General features: G+C 39.0%; 1 protein-coding gene across 1 annotated transcript in view; it reads right to left on the minus strand.

Moving 5' to 3' along the window:
• EPHA6 (EPH receptor A6) overlaps positions 1-19,945 on the minus strand; it is a 786,690-nt gene that overhangs the window by 191,042 nt on the left and 575,703 nt on the right. Inside the window, exon 11 of the mRNA XM_061628042.1 lies at positions 16,176-16,361. Within this exon, the coding sequence (XP_061484026.1) occupies positions 16,176-16,361 (186 nt within the window). The remainder of the gene's footprint in view (positions 1-16,175; positions 16,362-19,945) is intronic.

Here is a 19,945-nt window from a genome sequence, read left to right on the forward strand (position 1 = left end):
GGACTAGTCTCTAAAGAAACATTAGCTTTCTGCATTTGGGCTAGCTTCTAATCGTCTTATGCACAGTGGAAGGAGAGCAGAGATAGTACAAGTTCAAGGCTTGCTTCCCAATCCATCCAAATGACTAAACCACAGTGTTTAGGTTTATATACAACTGAGTTTCAGCCCCATGTTGAGCTATGATGCTCCTACTCTTCTGTTCAGTGACCCAAATTGGTATTGTCCATTCAATAATCTAGTTTTATTATCTTAACCTAGACACATAATATGATAAAGATTTTAGAAAGCATAAATTGTTTCCAACTATACAGGTTAATGAATTTTTATTTTTGGCTGCCCTAGTTATTACCAAACGTAATATAACCCATTGAAATTAGCAGGATGCTGACAACAGCACAAAACTTGTATCTTATTAAAATTATATTTGTTTCAAACAGTAAATGGCACAACACCAAGAACTGCTGGGTAAGCAAAGAAGTGCTTAGTCGTATTGTCAAAAGTGCTTAGTTGCATTGTGCAGAAGCAAAGCATCTCAGACTATGACTTTATGATTGTGTTGTGTTTATGTTACACAACTGTTACAGCCAGCTACAGTTCCTGACTGATTCAAATGTTTAGGAAAAAACATTTACAAGTTGTTGTAACCACTCTAAAAATGCTGATTTCAGGGGAAGAAAATCTGATTATGCTTTTATACAGTCCACTGACACTGAATCTGTATGTTTGAGAAAAGCAATTGGAGAAATCAACAGACAGCTTAAGCTGCCATTCCCAGACCAACTTATTTTATACCTAACCCTCATTTCCATGTTAGGGTTGCCAGGTCAGAAGCATCCCTAACCCTGAGATTTCAGGGGCGGGTCCTAGGGATGTCATAGGGTGGGGCCCTAGTGATGTCATTAAACATGATATGTTAAGCATCAACCACAATTGCTTGGAGCATACCACTTAAATAAAAAAAATTCTCCGATTGGAAATTAAGATAGAAATCTTAACCTAAATGAGGGTGTTCCCAGGTCCAGCTGAAGTGATGGGATCATTCCTTCTCACCTATTTAGGGAGCCTGGGTAGGGAATATTTAAACTAGCTTACATGCTCCTGGCAAGAAGAGTTTAAGTGCCCTCAGGCCAGCCCAGGCACCAGAAGGCCACTGTAGGAAGAAAGGAGCCTAGTGTTGTGAAAATGTTAGATGGGAGCACTTAGGAGAAAAGATGGATGCCTCTGAAGGCTGCAATTCTAAACACACTTACTAAGGGACTAATCCCCAACTCAAAAGGACTTACTTCTGAGTAGATATCATTAGATATGGTTGTGCTGTTGGTAAGGCCTGACTAGGGATCCTCTCCAAAGATGTCCATATCAAAGCAGGGTTGGCAATCCCCTGCCTGGAATGCCCTGCCTGCCTTTTAATATGGTTGCTCCAAACTTCTTTACAGACTTGACCCTTCAGTGCAGAAAGAGGTTTGAGAAATTAGTAAGAGTTAAGATTCTCTACCCTTTCCTGCCTATCCTGTGGGCTGCTATAAACTCACTTTGACAGCCAACCCAATTCCAGTGAGTTATAATTGACAGAGAGAAAACACATAGGGTTTGGTCTACCTTCACGGGCAGTAGCTTTGGAACAACAGCAATTGAAGCCATACTTCTCACTATGTCAATTCTCTTTTACCACTATTGGGCAAGAAACAAACCGTCATGCAACTAACAAGGTGCATCATCTAAGGTTTAAGGGGGTTGAGCTGAGTGCATGGAACCACTGTTATTGCTTTTATGGAAAAAGGGAGTGAAGTCAGAGGTAAATGAAATGTAAACAGAAAAGAAAAACAAAAGACAGTGAAGATTACCTGAATGCAGTACCATACCAACAACAACAAATTTCCTATGAGTAAGGCAGACACCTCAGCATCCTGCAACCAGTCAGGGTTCCTAAGCAAAGCCAAAACTAAAAAAACTTGGCAGCCAGTCAGCCAAGGTCACAGAAATCCCCATGTAGTACAACCTGACCCGAGGGCTGCAGTTAGTGCAGGATGCTGCAGCACAATTGCTGACATGAGTGACACTCTGTCAGCACATAATATCTGTGCTCTGAAATCTGCACTGGTTGTTGATTTGCTACCAGGCCAAGTTCAAAGTGTGCTTTCTTTGTTATGGTTGCCACATAGTACTTGTTCTGCTCTTATAAAAACTCAATCCTTTAGTGTGGCAGCACCCACACTTTGGAATTCCCTGCCTATTGACAGACGCCTATTAGGCAGACACCCTCTTTTCAACACCTGCTAAAAATATTTTTGGTTTAGGCAAGCCTACCCAGGCATGTAAAAGCTATTGTTTTTTATCTGTTTTTAACTCAGTGTTGGTTTTATTATTCTGAATGTTTTTAAACACCTGTTTTTAACTGGTTTTGCCAATAATTTTATTGTTTTAATTCCTTCTGTAAGTCACTTTGAGGGGTTTTTTTACAATATAGCGGCATATAAATGTTGTAAATAAAATACATAAATAAATGTCAGGGTCACTGTGACCCTTGGGTCTCTTCCCTCTTTTAGGAACAAAGGAATCTGCCTTATACTGACTCGGACCATTTGGTACTATTTAGCTTGGGACTGATGGCATGGGCTAGCATTGGCTCTTCAGGATTCCAGGCAATGGTCTTTTTCAGAGATTGAATTTTGGACTATGTGCCCTACCACTGAGCTACAACCCTTCCCCTGTTTAAAAATTATATTTTAAAATTGCTCTTTTCAATTCACTAATGAATGCACAGTATACCTAGGGCAGATCCACACCATGCATTTAAAGCACATTCGACACACATTTGAAGCACATGAATCCCACCACAGAATCATGGCAACTGTAGTTTGTTAAAGGTGGTAGGAAACTACACTTCCCAGGATTCTTAAGGGGAAGTCATGAACTTTAAATGCAAGTTGGATGTGCTTTTAATTATTTTTTAAAAATGGAAAGCAGCTACAAAGTTTACTTGGTAATCATGTGCTTCTCAGCCTTATCTGCCCCTCAAGGTGAAAACAATGGAGGGGGGTCATGACCACTCCAAGCAAGATGGGTACATTATGTAGAGGAAATAATAATGTATAACCATAGTGGAAATCAGATGCATATTGAGACACAGTATAAAGAAATATTTATTTATTTATTTATTTATTTATTATATTTATATACCGCCCCATAGCTGAAGCTCTCTGGGCGGTTTACAGCAATTAAAAACAATAAAAGCAAATATACAAATTTTAAAACAGAAAAACAATTTAAAAACACAATTTAATTTTTTTTAAAAAAAACAATGCATGTCAAATATGTTTAGTATTTACAGAAACCTGTAAAGATATTTATAGTGTAATCCTATGCATGTTTACTCAGAAGCAAGTTCCAATGTATTTAAACAGGGAAAGCATGCACAGGACTGCCACCTCAAGAGATAAGGAACTTCACTCACCCAACCCAAAATTCAGAATCATGCCACTTTAAGCTGTTTTGCAACTGTTTTATACTTGTTTTATGGTTATTAGATTTTAAATGGATTTATTTCTTGCTGTAAGCTCCATTGGTTTCCAACCTTACCACATAGGGTTGTTGGAAAGATTCCATATACACACACACTGAAGATGTAAAAATACATACACCCTATATAATAGTTTATTGTAAAAACCAGTTGGCCGTTGAATAACTTGTAAAAAAAATCAGTATTAGTTTCCTACCAAACAAAAGCATTGATCTTTGGATAAAGAATAGGTAATACATTCTAATTCTAATAATAATTCTAAGTAAGCCCTGCCTAGTTGCTTAAAAAAAAAGGATTGAAACGGAAGAAAAAGCTTTACAGCACAATCCTTTGTTATGTTTACTCCAAAGTCCCATTGATTTACAGCACAATCCTAACCACGTCTACTCAAAAGTAAACCCTACTGAATTCAATGGGGTACTCCTAGGTATGTGGGATTAGCATTGTAACTGTGCACCCAGAAAAGTGGGTAATGGATTAGAATTTCATATTGGGAAGGTTTTCAAAACAGGCTATGAATTAGACAAGTAAACTGCCCCCTTCAACAGCCGAGTAAAATTTAAAATTTAAGCAGACAAACAGGAAAAGGAAACTGTTTTCAAGATTTGCAATGGGTTCTATCTACTGTAGGCAGGTCAGCAAATCTCTTGTCAATCACAACCCTGACTTCACTTAGTGACTAAAAAACTGAAAGGGTGGGGATTAGAGCAGGACTCAGCTGACATTTTGGCGTATATCTCATGAACTAGATCACCTAGAAACTTAATTTTTTTAAAATGAAAGCTGGGAGTCCAGAGATTAAGGTGACTCACCCATAGAGGGCCCGCCAAACCTGGAGTCTCTGGGCAAAAATAGAACACCTGACAACCCTAGTATGTTGACTTTAATGTAATCTTTTTTTAAAAAAAAGTTATCACCTTAATTTGCTTATTTAATTTCAACATTTATATAGTAAGACTGACCTGTGAATGTAAACCATATCTTCAAATCTGACATAGTCACCAATTCATCTTAAAAATTCATACTGTAACATAAAATCTCTTATTTTGCCTCTCTAAATCTTTACACAGGCTTTACAGATAAAGAGCATGTTTAAGATGAATGCTCACAATCTATTTATGAAATACATTGCTTTAAAAAAATCAGTTTGTGGCCACAGCTACCTACCCAGGGATGAATTTTCAAAGATGTGGGGCCACCACTGAGAAAGCCCTATCCCTAGTACCCATTAACCTAATAGCTCTTGATACAGGTTTCTAGGATAAATAATGAGAGAAATAAAATTTTCTAGATTAGATTCTCTGTAGAAACATTAGTAACACAGGAAAGAAGCGAAGTAAGAAGAACACCAACAAACATACAAAAATATAATTCTCCATGTTTGGAGATGGCAGGTGTTGCCACCATTCACCATATGCTCAGAGGCACATGTTACCAAATTCTTCCAAGCTACAAAGGAAGTAAATAAACATTCATTTTTAAACAAGCTTCTTGTTCTGATGCTGCTTAATGTAATTATTTTGAGTATTATTGTGAATATTATTGTAATTATTGTGAGTGTACTCTTGTTTTTTTTACTGCTGTTTTAAGTTTGATAATTTGTGTTTTAATGGTTAGATCACTCTTCTTTACATGTTTGCTTTTCTATTTGTAAAATGTGAAAGATTTATATAATCTGAAGAGAAAGTATACTTTTCTATTTGTCAGTTGCTTCAAACAACTGCTTGGGAGAGTGGAAAAGCAGGGCATTTATTTTTAAAATAAACTATGTTACTGGATTTGGCTTGGGCTGGGTTTCTGTTTGGGTCCCTTCCAGCTCTGACTCTGGACTCTAAGAATGGTGTCTGTCAAACAGCTTGAACCACTAGGGCTGCTGGAGATTATCTTAATGGTCAGGCCAGACTAGTCAAGCACCTTCCCTTTGTTAAGGAGATTAGTTTTCACACAGGCTACGGAAACAGCCAGAGATTTCTTCTAAAAGTGGGCACGCCTTTCTTTTCCACCTTCCGTTTTCTGGGGACAATGTTATCCAGCCGTGTCTTTGCAAAAAGCAACCTGTAGTTCAAGACATACTAAGGGTCAGAGAGATTTGGAAGATGGTGTCTGCTATAGTGTTGTGCTTTGAGCAGCTGCCTACTGTATGTATATTTATAAATAAACAAAAATATTTTAAAATGCCTTAAATGTACTATAAGACAATTCCAAAGGAATCTGAACCCACATACATGCTGGGAATTGTGGAAATGCTCACTGCTTGGGGAACTGGACTGCACAGAGCAGTGTGTAATATTCCTCTTGACTCTTTCTAAAGATCATGTCTGGGTTCATAAATCTGAATCTTTATGGAAAATAAAAGTTATAAAAATGAACATAAATCTTTCAAAAGAATCCACTGAGCCAAGTCTGAATAACCCTTTTAAGTTTGAAAACAGTGATTCTTAAAGAGCCAATTGCTTTGCAAATGCCTTTTAATGAATTACTGACTTCTTTTTGAGCATAAAGAAAGCCAGCTGCAAAGGTTCTATTGAATGAGGATTTTCCAGGACTCACATAAATTCAGTATTTCATGCAATTTTGAAGTCAAATTAATGTCTGAGCCCCCCAAGGAGTTCATATGCTGGCTTTGTCAACATCTGATCGAGATGCACATTCTTGCACATCCATTTTGGAAAGGCTGCCATTCTAGATAGTTTTAAATTTAGCCGAATAAGCTCAGTGTGAAATCCAAAATGAAGATACATGAAGATACACTTCCAAAGGCAAGATGAAAGCAACCACTAAAGCAGACTGACCTCAAACAAAAAACAGTTTTCCTCTATCTACTCTCAACAAGCGTATCAGTCAATGGCTTTTGAATAAAACAAATGAGTCTTTTTAAACTAAAACCCACAAAATCAATAATGTTTCTAAAGCAAAGCCAGTTGTGAGTGAATTCTTGCTTTTGTTCTTTTATTGAGTAGCTGTTGTGTACATTGCATGGCACATACTTTGTGTAAATGGCATAACTAGGATGGCCACAATATGCAACAAAGTAATTCCAAATTTAAAGTTGTACTCTGAAAATCATTTACTCTATAGATGTCTGGCCAGGTAAATGGAAATACTTCAGAAGGTGAAGTTTCAGCATTACAGAACAGCAGAGTTAGATGTAGGGATGGAAGGATCTGTCAATTTTGGTTCTCTCAGTTTCTCATTTTCCCAGTCTTAAATTCAGTACTCAGCATTTCTGCAGCAATTTGAGATTTCTTTTTTAAAAATCCTCATGAAAATTATTCAGGATTTTAGTATGAATTTCTTCTAATAAACATATTTGTATGATGTTTTGACTAATGTATCCATGTTTGCAAGCAATTTCTCATATAATGCATTTTTGAATGTTATTTTCACTGATACATTTATTTTTATTTACACTTTCCCCTAATATATGCATTTTGTAAACACTGATTGGTTGGAGAACTGCATCACAAAATTTGAATAACTGTGAATTTTGAAGGATGGCTGTGTGTCAGCTTTCATATTGTTTCAGAAAAGGCAAATTTGATACATTCAGCTTTAGATGTGAACTGATCAAATACAGTGCCTTGCAAAAATAATCAGACCCCTGACCAATGCTCACATATTACTGAATTACAAATGGCACACATTAATTTCATTCTGTATGATATTTTATTTTGAAATTCAAAATAAATGATTGTAAGATGACACTGGTTTTATGTTGAGATATATTTGTAAGAAACATAAAAAACTGAAACATGTTGCTTGCATAAGTATTCAACTTCTGTGCTGTGGAAGCTCCCAGTTTACACAGATGAAAGAAATTGCCCTATTGAGGACACAATTACCTTACCTTTGGCCTCCACCTGTGAACCATTAAAGTTGCTGTGATATTGTCAGGATAAAAACCTCACTGTGGATCTGAAGGAAAATGAAGACCAAAGAGCATTCTACAGAAGTTAGAGATAATGTAATGCAAATGCATAGATTAGGAAAAGGGTACAAAATAATATCCAAGTGACTGGATATCCCAGTGAGCACAGTTGGATCAATAATCAGGAACTGGAAACTGCATCATACCACCCAGGAACCGGCAAGAAAAGGCCGACCCTCAAAACTCAGTGCTCAAACAAGAAGGAGATTTGTGAGAGAAGCCACAGAGAGGCCAACAATCACTTTGAAGGAGCTACAGAGTGTAGTGGCTGGGAGTGGAGTAATGGTGCACCAGTCAACCATATCAAGACCATACACTGACCTGTATGGGAGGGTGGCAAAAAAGAAGCCATTACTCAGAAAGCAGCATCTGAAAGCATGTCTGGAGTTTGCCAGAAAGCATGAGAGTGCCCCAGCTGCAATGCGGGAAAAGCTTTTGTGGTCAGATGAGACCAAGATAGAGCTTTTTGGCCAAAACTCAAAGTGCTATGTGTGGTGCAAACCTAACACTGCCCATGCCTCAAGAAACACCATCCCTACAGTGAAGTATGGTGGTGGCAGCATCATGCTGTGAGGATGCTTCTCATCAGCAGATACTGGACATCTTGTTAAAATCGAAGGAAGAATGGATAAAGCAAAATACAGGGAAATACTGCAAGAGAACCTGCTTCAGTCCACTCAAAAATTGAAGCTTGGGAGGAAATTCATGTTTCAGCAGGACAATGATCCCAAGCACAAGGCCAGAGCAACGATGGAGTGGCTCAAGAACAAAAAGGTGAATGTCCTATAGTTGCCCAGTCAAAGTCCTGATCTCAATCCCATTGAAGATCTGCGGTCCTCTTTCAAAATTGCAGTCCACAAGCGATGTCCAACCAACCTGAATGAGCTGGAGCGAATCTGCCCAGAAGAATGGGCCAAAATCCCTCCAACACTGTGTGCAAAGCTGGTACATACCTACCCCCAAAACACTTAAAGCTATTTTTGTAGCGAAAGGTGGGTCTACCAAATATTTCCCAACATAAAACCAATGTCACCTTGATTCTGAGCTTTAGAGTTTCAAAATAAAATATCATACAGAACGAAATCACAATGTTACCATTTGTAATTCAGTAGTATGAGAGCACTGGTCAGGGATCTGATTACTTTTGCACGGCACTGTATCTCCCTCATCCCTAGTTAGAATTCTCCTGTGAGACAGAATGGTTAAAATACACCATGTCTGAACAAGCATAGTGCAGGCAGACAGGAAATTACTGGAGTTACAGATCTCTGTGTGGAGTTTCACTGATGGAGTACTCCTATGCGTGGAAGCAAAGTAGGCAATTTCGGCAGATCTCTCCTTTCTCTCCGCAGTTTGTTATGTCCCACTGAACAGCTGTTCTGGAGGGTTGGAGGGGCCTTTCTAGAATAGTGTGGGAAGCAGTGCAGGGCTGCAGGGGAGATCAATAAAAACATCTCCCCCACCTTCTGTGGGAGACCTCCGCTGGAGGGGAGAAAGAGCTGCTCTGGATCTAACCCATTGTGTTTCTTTTCAAAAGACTATTCACTAATAGGCAAAAAACCTTGCGGTTTAAGAATGTACCTATAGCCAACAGACATTTCTATCAAACTTTTAAAAGCAGGGAAATTGGGCAGCTATAGTGAATGCACCAGGGGAGCAGGAGACCTGACCTCCTCTCTGAGATACTGTACTGCCCTACAAATATGTCAAAATGCAAACACAATTTGGGTTGGTCTTTCACAGTCCAATTCACTTCCTGTGTAGCTTGGAAGAGTTTGGTAACATGTGCCTCTGAGCAAATGGTGAGTAGTGGCTACACCTGCCATCTCCAAAGATGGAGAATTACATTTTTGTATGTTTGTTGGTGTTCTTCTTACTTTGCTTCTTTTCTGTATTACTACTGGTTCTACAGAGAATCTAACCTAGAAAATTATATTTCTCTCATTATTCATCCTAGAAATCTGTGTCAAATTTATTATTTTTATTAATTACAAAGCCAATAGTCAATGTCATATGATGGTGAACATAGCCTTTTGTGTTTCAAACTGGAAGTTATGCTCTATTTCTATTTTGGGCGCATTAACAGTTTAATCTGAAACTGCAGTTTGATGTAAAATCAGACTGATTCCAATATGTTGCTACGTAAGCAATGACTCTAGCTGCTGGAAAAAACAAACTTGGCCTGCCCAAGATGCCTGTTTTCAGCCTGCTATGCTTAAGCTACTCCACTTAAGGAAAAGTGGGCATGGTCAATTAAAAACAGAACTCACCTAGAGTTTTGCTAGAATATATTTCATCTCCCACTGTTTTATCTTGTGCAAATTGAGACACTCCTCATATCCATTGGAAACTATTCTGCAGAACAGTCAGTGCCATTATTCCACAATTGTTTTTGAAGGGATTTTTTAGCGTTGCAAAGTGTTGCTGTACTTCACATATTCACAGAAACAGAAGCAAAAGAGAATGATTTCCTATAGGAAACTTCACTAAAATTGCAAAGTAAATCAAATATATTTAAAGTGACTATCTGAACAAAATCAACTGTTTTAATATAGTTGCTTCCTCCCTGCTAAAACAAGATCAGCACAGCACATGTCTTGTTTCTGTTATTTGGGCTGACCGCAGGTGTTGGGGAATGTTGAAAATCACTCCACATTCTCACAGGAATGTAGGATCCAGTCCGTATACTGTAACTGAATTGTACATAAACGCTAATATTTATGACTTGGAATTCTCAAATGTATTGTAATTGAGTAACTTGGTGGGTTTTTATTTAAGGTCAATATATAAAAACATTGTGATAGATTGCATTTTGTGCTAACTGAAACAATACTGTATATACAGGCAATGACTTATGGCTAACAGAGGGAAAGTCTGTGCCTAAGCACTACATATCAACTCTGTTCTCATTGCCAGAAAATTATTCATTAACTACTTATAGTGGAGTATGTCTCAGTGAGTCTGGTGTCAGATTCTATCTGATAATTATCCCATTGCTAGGGATGCTGCACTGCAACTAAGAAATTGCTCAATCTACAGTATTAGCCTCAAATTGGACTACTTTAGTGTAAGCAATTTTCAACATGAAGAGGCTTTACATTTCACATCTGCCCATTAAAGAGTTTTTCATTGATTTATCTGCCTTTGAATTAATCTGTTCAATTTATTTCTATATAAACAAAAGTTCAATATAGATTTCTTTTTGAGATATTGTAGTGTTAGATAACTTATAATAAACAAAAGCTAGCACTCAGGAAAGGCCATATAATACTGCATTTTTATTCCCTATTGCAATAACATAGCAGAACCAAAATAGCATTTTACACAAACATACAGACACAGACACAAACACAAACACAGACACACACACACACACACACACACACAGAGAGAGAGAGAGAGAGAGAGAGGTGCATAGACACATTAAAGTCTGGTCTGTCCAGTTCTCAAGAGGTGATAGAACTAAGTCCATTGTGTCCCATTTCTAGGTGGATTTTTAATGGAAAGTCCTTAAAAATCTGCATGGAAACATACATTTAAAAACACAGTTAAAAGTACTACTTACAAGGTGGTCCAAGTGTTGCTCTGTTCCCCCACCATTTTTTTCTTTAAACCATTTGAAATACTGTGTACAGCTGCCCACAATCTCAGCAGCTAACACACTGGGTTCTCTGCCACTGCACACCATGAATGAACATAGAGAAAATTCCTCTGAGAACGACAGCGCTTGATGTCATTTCAACACTCCCAGGGGGAATTGTACAGAAAAAACATGGCTGCTCCCAGTGTTTTCCAATATTTCACTTTTAAGTTTAGCCACCCTGCTGCTAGTAGTGTGCACTTATCTAAGTCTCATACCAAGGAGGCTCCGCTTGTTTGTTCAACATCTCTTGCCACCCCCTTTTCTCCATATTTGGTAGGTGGTTCTTCCTACCTCAAACTGCCCCAACTGTATAAGCTGATGGTACAATTTGAATGCTGCTTACTTAACCAATCCTGTAATGTCCTGCATATTAACCAATATTTCTATTTTGTAATAAATCTATACATACTCTGATTCTACACTGTGGTCTGTATACTGATTCCTGCAGTGTAATATCATCATGGCACACCATGACTCAGAGCTAAAGATTTAATTGCATGTGTTGATCTAATACAGCATTCCCCAACCTGGTACCCTCCAGATGTTTTGGATGACAATTTCTATCATTCCTGACAATTGGCCATATTGACTGGGGATGATGGGAATTGTAGTCCAAAACAGGTGAAGGGCACCAGGTTGGGAAGGCTGGCCTAGTACATGTGTATGAACCTGTAATCAAGGACATGCCACTGTTGTGAGCATTTGTGCCTAAAGAAGTGTATTCATCACAACAGAACACCATTCTGAACAATTTGTTCTCAGATGGTTTACTAGTTAGATTACTGCTATGTTTTCATCACAACCATATTTGCTATTTTAAAATTATTAGCAGGGCCCCTTGGATCAGTGCTACTGGATTGCAATTTTTAAAATGTTTTATTTGGTAGATGAAGTTAAGTACTCTTAATCACAACATCTTTTGACTTAATTTGGCTAACCAAGCTGTTTTCTAAAAAAACTGAAAAATGTTTCTTCCCTAGCCCAGTTCTGAAATTTGTAACCTGTTGATACATCTCTTCTTCACAGGTTCTTGAGTTTGCAACAGCTATGTCCTTAGTACAAGGGTTCCCCTAACTATATTTTCCTCAGATGCCCTTGTCCTTAGAGTGGATTTCAGAAGCCCTGGTAATAACATGTCCCAGGACTCTATGTCAGGGATTCTAACTGAGTATGCAAGGAGCCCTGTACCAGGGGGTGTGGCGGTGAGAGGGAGAAGAGGCATACTTTGGTACCATCACCCTATTGTTAACATTATTAGATTCTATCCTTGAAGGAGGGTGTACTACCACCGGCCCTCAAGGAGGCAATTATAAAACCTATCCTTAAAAAGTCCTCCTTGGATCCCCAAGTCTTGAACAACTTTCGCCCCATTTCGAATTTGCCATTTTTGGGCAAGATCATTGAGCGAGTGGTGGCTAACTAGTTGTCAGCACACTTGGATGAAATGGATTATTTGGATCCATACCAATCGGGTTTCAGGACTGGACATGGTACTGGACATGGTACTGAAACAGCCTTGGTCGGTCTGGTGGATGATATGAGGAGGGCATTAGATAGGGGAGAATTCAGACCCTTGGCCCCTCATTTGTGGAGTGCCACAGGGCTCTATCCTCTCTCCCATGCTATTTAACATCTATGTAAAACCGCTGGGAGCCATCATCAGGAGTTTTGGGCTGCGATGTCACCAATATGCTGATGACACGCAGCTCTATCTCTCTTTTAAATCCTCACCGGAGTTGGCTGTGGAAACCTTGTCCAAGTGCCTGGAATCCGTGAGTGGGTGGATGGGAAGGAACAGGCTGAAGCTCAATCCTGATAAGACCGAGGTGCTGCTTGTGGGTGACAGGGGAAGGTTAGGTGTTGTTGACCTGAGGCTTAATGGGGTGAGTCTACCCCTGAAGGATCAGGTCCGCAGCCTCGGAGTTGTTCTTGATTTCAAGCTGTCCATGGAGGCTCAGATTTCGGCAGTGAGCCGGGCAGCTTGGTATCAGCTACACCTTATACGAAGGCTGCAACCCTACCTTCCTATTCATCAGCTCCCACTGGTAGTACATGCTCTGGTCACCTCTCAATTAGACTACTGCAATGCGCTCTACGTGGGGTTACCCTTGAAAACGGTCTGGAAATTACAACTGGTGCAGAATGCGGCGGCTCATGTGCTCGCAAACAGCCGCCGCCGTGATCATATTACGCCAGTATTATTTCATCTACATTGGCTCCCAGTTATTTTCCGGGCCCAATTCAAGGTGTTGGTGTTAACCTTTAAATCCCTATACGGTCTCGGCCCAGTTTACCTGAAGGAGCACCTCCAGTACCACCAACTAAGCCGCCTGACTAGATCAGCCACGCAGGGCCTTCTCTCAGTCCCACCGACGAAAACAGGTAGGTTGGTGGGGACTAGAGAGAGGGCATTTTCAGTGGCGGCCCCCACTCTGTGGAATTCCCTCCCGTTCGATCTTCACCATGCCCCTTCCCTGGATATATTTCGCCGAGCCTTAAAAACTTGGCTCTTTGGGGTCCCTGTGAGAGAGGAGACCCCGGAGATTGGAACAGGGGTCCCTGTGAGAGAGGAGACCCTGGAGACTGGAATAGGGGTCCCTGTGAGAGAGGAGATCCCGGAGATTGGAACAAACGTGGAACAGGAACAAGATTTGGAGTCTATGGACTTTAGAAATAAAATCTATTGTTTGGAACTCAATGTTATCTCTGAAGAAATTAATGAAGATTCTAGAGATAAAGTTATCAATGGCATGGATTATCTTTTGGACTGGAATGATGTGATGGAGCCCAATATAGAGAAAATCTATGGAATTAACTGCAGCCATGTGACAATGGAAAAACTTTTAAGAGATGACCCAGTGTATTTTGAAAAAAAGAACAGAGATATGATTTTACAGCAGTATTTCAGCAACCTATTCAGAATGGATGGCAAGAAAATATTTGGGATAGAGGTAATTCCCATCAGACTCTTACTATATGACTATGGCTTTGACAGCAAGATTATTATGGAATACTGATAATGGAAGATTGGATATTGAAATTACTGGACTTAACAAGACTACTGAAGATGGAAGATGGAAAATGGAACTAATAGAGATAATAGAACAATGGCTACTGAAATTACTGAACCTAACAGATTCTGATGTGATGGATTAATTGAAATGTTTATTTTGACTATGGTTATGACAATAAGATTATCATAATTAGTAATGAGATGGATTAATCGATATGCTTATCTGGAAAAAAAAAATTGATAGATATATTTCTTAAAGAATTGAAATCTCTCTTTGACTTTTTGTGGAAAGAATAAAGTAATGTTTATGAGATTTGATGATTAAGTAAGATAACTACTGGAGGAAAGTGATTTTATAATATGACTTAAGAGACAGGATTGCTATATATTATAGACTTATAACTGATTTGATCTTTGACAAATGGGAAGTCAATATTTTACTCTTTATTTTTTATTTTTGTTTTTTTTTTTTTTTTCTTTTTTTCTTTTTGTTTAACTATTTTTGATTTTGTTTTTTGTCTTTGAATGTTTTATGATTTTGTCTTGTATGTTTTATGAAAATTTGAATAAAAATTATTGAAAAAAAAAAAAAAAAACTTGGCTCTTTGGACAGGCCTTTGGGATCTCCGGGATGGGCTAAAATTGTTTAAAATTGTCTATTGATTGCCCTACATTGTTTTATACTGCTGCTATTTAAAATGGTTATTGTTGACTGCATTGTATTTTATGCTGTATTTATATTGTATTGTATTTTATTGTATTTTAACGTGTACGTCGCCTTCGGCCAGATAGGCGACACAAAAATTAAATTTATTATTATTATTATTATTATTATGTTATGGTTTTCTATTTGTTTGTTTTTGTCATCTTATCCTGTTTTATAGTAGTAGACCTCTGTATCTTGTAATCAAGAATAAAAATAAAGAAGAAAAAGGAAAGGCTTAATCATATACACTGCAATGATATAAGGATATAATTTTCTCAGCTGTCAACACATCAGTCTGCAGAGGATTGAAAATGTTTTTTAAAATAGTAATGAACATAAGGAAGCATTACAAATAATCCAACTTGATGAGGTGGTGATAGCAAGAATTTTGTCTTGAAAACATGATGTCTACTGTATAACTCTCATAATTATTTGAAATAACTGATCTTTAAGAGATTCATTCACATAGCTATAGTTTGTTTTATGGCTTTAACAGCTGTTTGCTTTTTTTGTTTCAACATTGCAAAAAGTCACCTGAGAGGCAATAGTTTAAAAGGAAAAGGAATTGCAGAAAGGTAGAGTTAGGTGTATATTTTCATCTTGTTGAAAGGACACTGCAAAAGCAGATATGTAATTTTTGTATTTTCTGAATTATTTTGCATATTAGTTGGATCACAGCCAATGCACAATAGACTAGTTGACTCACTGTTGTGCATCATGCTAAGCTATTGATCTCACAATTCTCCATCTAAATAGCAGACCAGCTTGCAATGGTCTATGACATCAGGGTACAGCCTTCCTCATTCTATGCAATTGGCTTAATTACACAATATATGAAGTAAGTAAACATATATTCTTGGTTTTTTTCCCATATCCATAACTCTTCAGAAAACTACTTATCTGCAACTGAAATGTTTGCTCCTAAAATGACAATCGCTGTTATTTGTTGCATCCTGAGTCATTTTTAATTGCCTTTTTGTTAAACAGCATAGATGTTGCACAAAAATAATGAATTCATGAAAAAAAATCAATAATGTTTGCTTTCCATTCTTGAAGATCTTATGGAGAATATTCCAAACAATACACTGGGTACAATTTATTTTTACCGATGACACAGATTTTGAAAAGGAGAAACCATAACCAATTTAATCAAGTGAAATACAGTGGCCCTAAACAAGAGATTTGCTGTTTATCACTGTGCATGTTGTTCTAATGCAATAACAAGAACTACACAAAATACCCTTTTGTATGCACTTTCCCTATTAAGCTGCATATCCATATGTGGAAACTTGCATCTGTGCTGGAGTAAGTGAAGCAAGAATACAAGAATAATAACAAGCAAATAAAATATACTAAGCAACTTACTTTTTGTAACAACTCCTTCCAGGCGGATAATATTTGGGTGATCAAACTGTCCCATTATACTAGCTTCTCGTAGGAAATCCCGCCTCTGTCTGTCGACATATCCACCTTTCAAAGTTTTTATGGCCACTGGAATCTCTCTTTTCCCAGGCGTTTTCAGCCGACCACTGCACACTTCTCCAAATTCACCTTAAATTAAAAAGCAGCTTGTTAGATCATTAACTATCTATATGTTTAAGACGTGAAGCTTTTCCTGCAAATGTCACTGTAGCAGTTTCAGAATCTAATGCCTGAATAAGGAAAAACAGCACTTTTTCTGGCCAAAGGAGTCCTCTCATGGAATGCGTGAAAAATTGTGTAAAATTACGTAAAATACATATGGATTAAGACTCCTGATCACTGAGTTAATACAGGGAGAAGACAGACAATTACCACCCAAAGGAGTGCTCAGAGGGAATGGGATCAGGAGGGACATCCTCGCACATGTTTTTATGAGGACCTAAAGCCAGCCCACTTCATTTCATTTGATGTAACTAATGAAAGCCTAATTGGAACCAAAGATAGCAAATATATAACTATCTCTATCCTTCCATTGTTATCGACAAACAGGATGAACCCAATGTGACAACACTGGGTTTACCCACTGTAAAACATTGATCTTTAGTGTTGTCGCACCTACCCTTTGGAATTCCCTACCCTTTGGAATTCCCTCCCCTTAAATATTACCCAGGCATCATTTCTGCTATCTTTTGGTGCCTACTTAAGACCTTCCTATTTCAACAAGCCTTTTAATTAGAGACCCTATCTCAGTCTGCATCTGTGTTGGAATTGCTTTTTAAGATGTTTTTTAAAACTGTTTTGTTTCAATAGGTTTTAAAGATGTTTTAAAATGTTTTAAAATCTTTTGTTTTTAAGATATTTTAGAGTGTTTTTAGTGTTTTTGTTTGCCACCCTGGGAGAAAGGGCAGGATATTAAACAAAAAAACCCCACATAAATAAATACATAAATAAATATATTATGTAAACAGATTTGGCCTGACTTGGGGTGATGCAGTAATAAATAAATAAATCTGATCCTTGGTGAATAGTGAAGCAATCACTGGAATATAAGTATAAATTTACTAATAGGCAAAAAAAACCCTTGTGGTTTAAAAACGTACTATAGCCCACAGATATTTCTATCGAACTTTAAAAAGAAGGGAAATTGGGCAGCTATAGTGAATGCACCAGGAGACCTGACCTCCTCTCTGAGATATTGTACTGTCCTACAAATTTGTCAAAATGCAAACACAATTTGGATTGGTCTTTCACAGTCCAATCCACTTGTTATGTAGCTTGGAAGAATTTGGTAACATGTGCCTCTGAGCATATGGTGAATGGTGGCAACACCTGCCATCTCCAAAGATAGAGAATTATTTTTTGTTTGTTTGTTGGTGTTCTTCTTACTTTGCTTCTTTCCTCTGTTACTAATGTTTCTACAGAGAATCTAATCTAGAAAATTTTATTTCCCCCATTATTCATCCTAGAAAACTTTGAATTTCTCTTCTTTTGAATTTGGGAAGTAAGAAATGGGATCCTGTGCAAGCTTGCTGAGAATGGATCAATCATTTGCATGCTTATTGAGTTCAGTGGGATTTAGTCCCCTGCAATCATGCTTAGGATAGGTGAAACTGACCACAGGGGATGGGGAGGGGGGGAGGAGGAGGGAGGGGAGGAAGGGTGGAGGGGAGGAGGGATATGTGCTGAACCGGTGCCTGATCGCGACAATGGACTGGATGAGAGCTAATAAACTGAGGCTCAATCCAGACAAGACTGAAATGCTGTTAGTGGGTGGTTCTTCTGACCAGATGGCGATGTTCAACCTGTCCTGGATGGGGTTGCACTGCCCCTGAAGGAGCAGGTTCGTAGCTTGGGCGTTCTTTTAAAACCATCCTTGTCACTTGAGGCTCAGGTAGCCTCGGTGGCACAGAACGCTTTCTACCAACTTTGGTTGGTAGCCCAGCTACGCCCCTATCTGGACAGAGACAATCTTGCTTCAGTTGTGCATGCTCTGGTAACCTCTAAATTAGATTACTGTAATGCACTCTACGTGGGGCTGCCTTTGAAGATGGTTCGGAAACTGCAGCTCGTGCAAAATGCAGTGGCCAGATTGTTAACAGGGACCAGGCGGTCCAAACATATAACACCGATTCTGGCCCACTTGCACTGGCTGCCTGTATGTTTCCGGGCTCGATTCAAGGTGCTGGTTTTAACCTATAAAGCCTTACATGGCCTAGGACTGCAATACCTGATGGAATGCCTCTCCCGAGACGAACCTACCCGTACACTTCATTCAACATTGAAGGCCCTCCTCCGGGTACCTACACAGAGGGAAGCTCGGAGGATGGTAACAAGAAAAAGGGCTTTCTCAGTGGTGGCCCCCGAATTATGGAACGATCTCCCTGCTGAGGCATGCCTGGCGCCAACATTATTATCTTTCCAGCGACAGGTTAAAACATTCCTCTTCTCCCAGGCATTTTAAGCATTTTAACATAACATACTATTACATTTTACTATTTAGTATGCTAGTATATTGGTATTTTTAATGTGTTTAAATTGTTTAATATTGGTTTTAATTGTATTTTGATGTTTTGCTTGCTTGTTGTGAACCGCCCAGAGAGCTTTGGCTATGGCACGGTATAGAAATGTAATAAATAAATAAATAAATAAATAAATAAATAAATAAATAAATAAATAAATAAATAAATAAATAAATAAGGGAAAAGGCAGGAGGGGGAGGGGAGGAGAAGGCCAGGTTTGATCATTTGCATGTTTATTGAGTTCACTGGGATTTACTCCCGTGCAATCATGCTTAGGATAGGTAAAAGTGAGCAGGAGGGAGGGAGGGAGGGAGGACTGGAGTGGGCAGTGGGGGAGGAAGTGAGAGGAGAGGGGAAGGAGGGGAAAGGCAGGTCTGATCATTTGCATGCTTATTGAGTCAATTGGGATTTACTCCTATGCAATCATGGTTAGGATAGGTAAAACTGACCATGGGGGAGGAGGGGGAAGTAGCAGATTGGAGGAGGGCAAAGGAAGGGGGAGGGGAGGGCAGGTTTTATCATTTGCATGTTTATAGAGTTCAATTGTATTTTCTCCCATGCAATCGTGCTTAAGTAAAGCTGACCATGGGGAGGAGGAAGTGGAGGGGGAGGAGGGAATTTGAAGGGGATGGGGAGGGGCAAAGGGGGAGGGGCAAAGGGGAAGGGGCAAGGGGGAGGGGATAGGAGGGAGGATAAGGGAGGGTGGGTTTGATCATTTGTATACTTTTTGAGTTCAGTGGGATTTATTTCTGTGCAATCATGTTTGAAAATGGAAATGGACTGCCTTTAAGTCAATCCCGAGTTATGGCGACCCTATGAATAGGGTTTTCATGGTAAACGGTATTCAGAGGTGGTTTTACCATTGCCTTCCTCTGCAGCTGAAAGGCAGTGACAGGCCCAAGGTCACCCAGTGAGCTTCATGGCTGTGTGGGGATTTGAACCTTGGTCTTCCAGGTTGTAGTCCAACACTGACCTAGGGGAGGGGCGGGGAGAGGGAGGGGGAGGAGATGGGTGGGTGGACACTGGGCAGAAGGGAAGTCCCTTTCCTTTCCAAAAGGAAAACATTGTGAACAGTATCATTGCTTTTCAGCATTTCCCCCACCTTTTTATTCTGCAGCAGGCACATGTAGCCTCCCACCCAAATTTAAACCAAAGCTGTCCCTGGCCACATCCATACCAGGCTTTTATTTCACT

Source organism: Rhineura floridana, chromosome 5, assembly GCF_030035675.1.
Source record: "Rhineura floridana isolate rRhiFlo1 chromosome 5, rRhiFlo1.hap2, whole genome shotgun sequence".
In the NCBI taxonomy this organism is placed as follows: domain Eukaryota; kingdom Metazoa; phylum Chordata; class Lepidosauria; order Squamata; family Rhineuridae; genus Rhineura; species Rhineura floridana.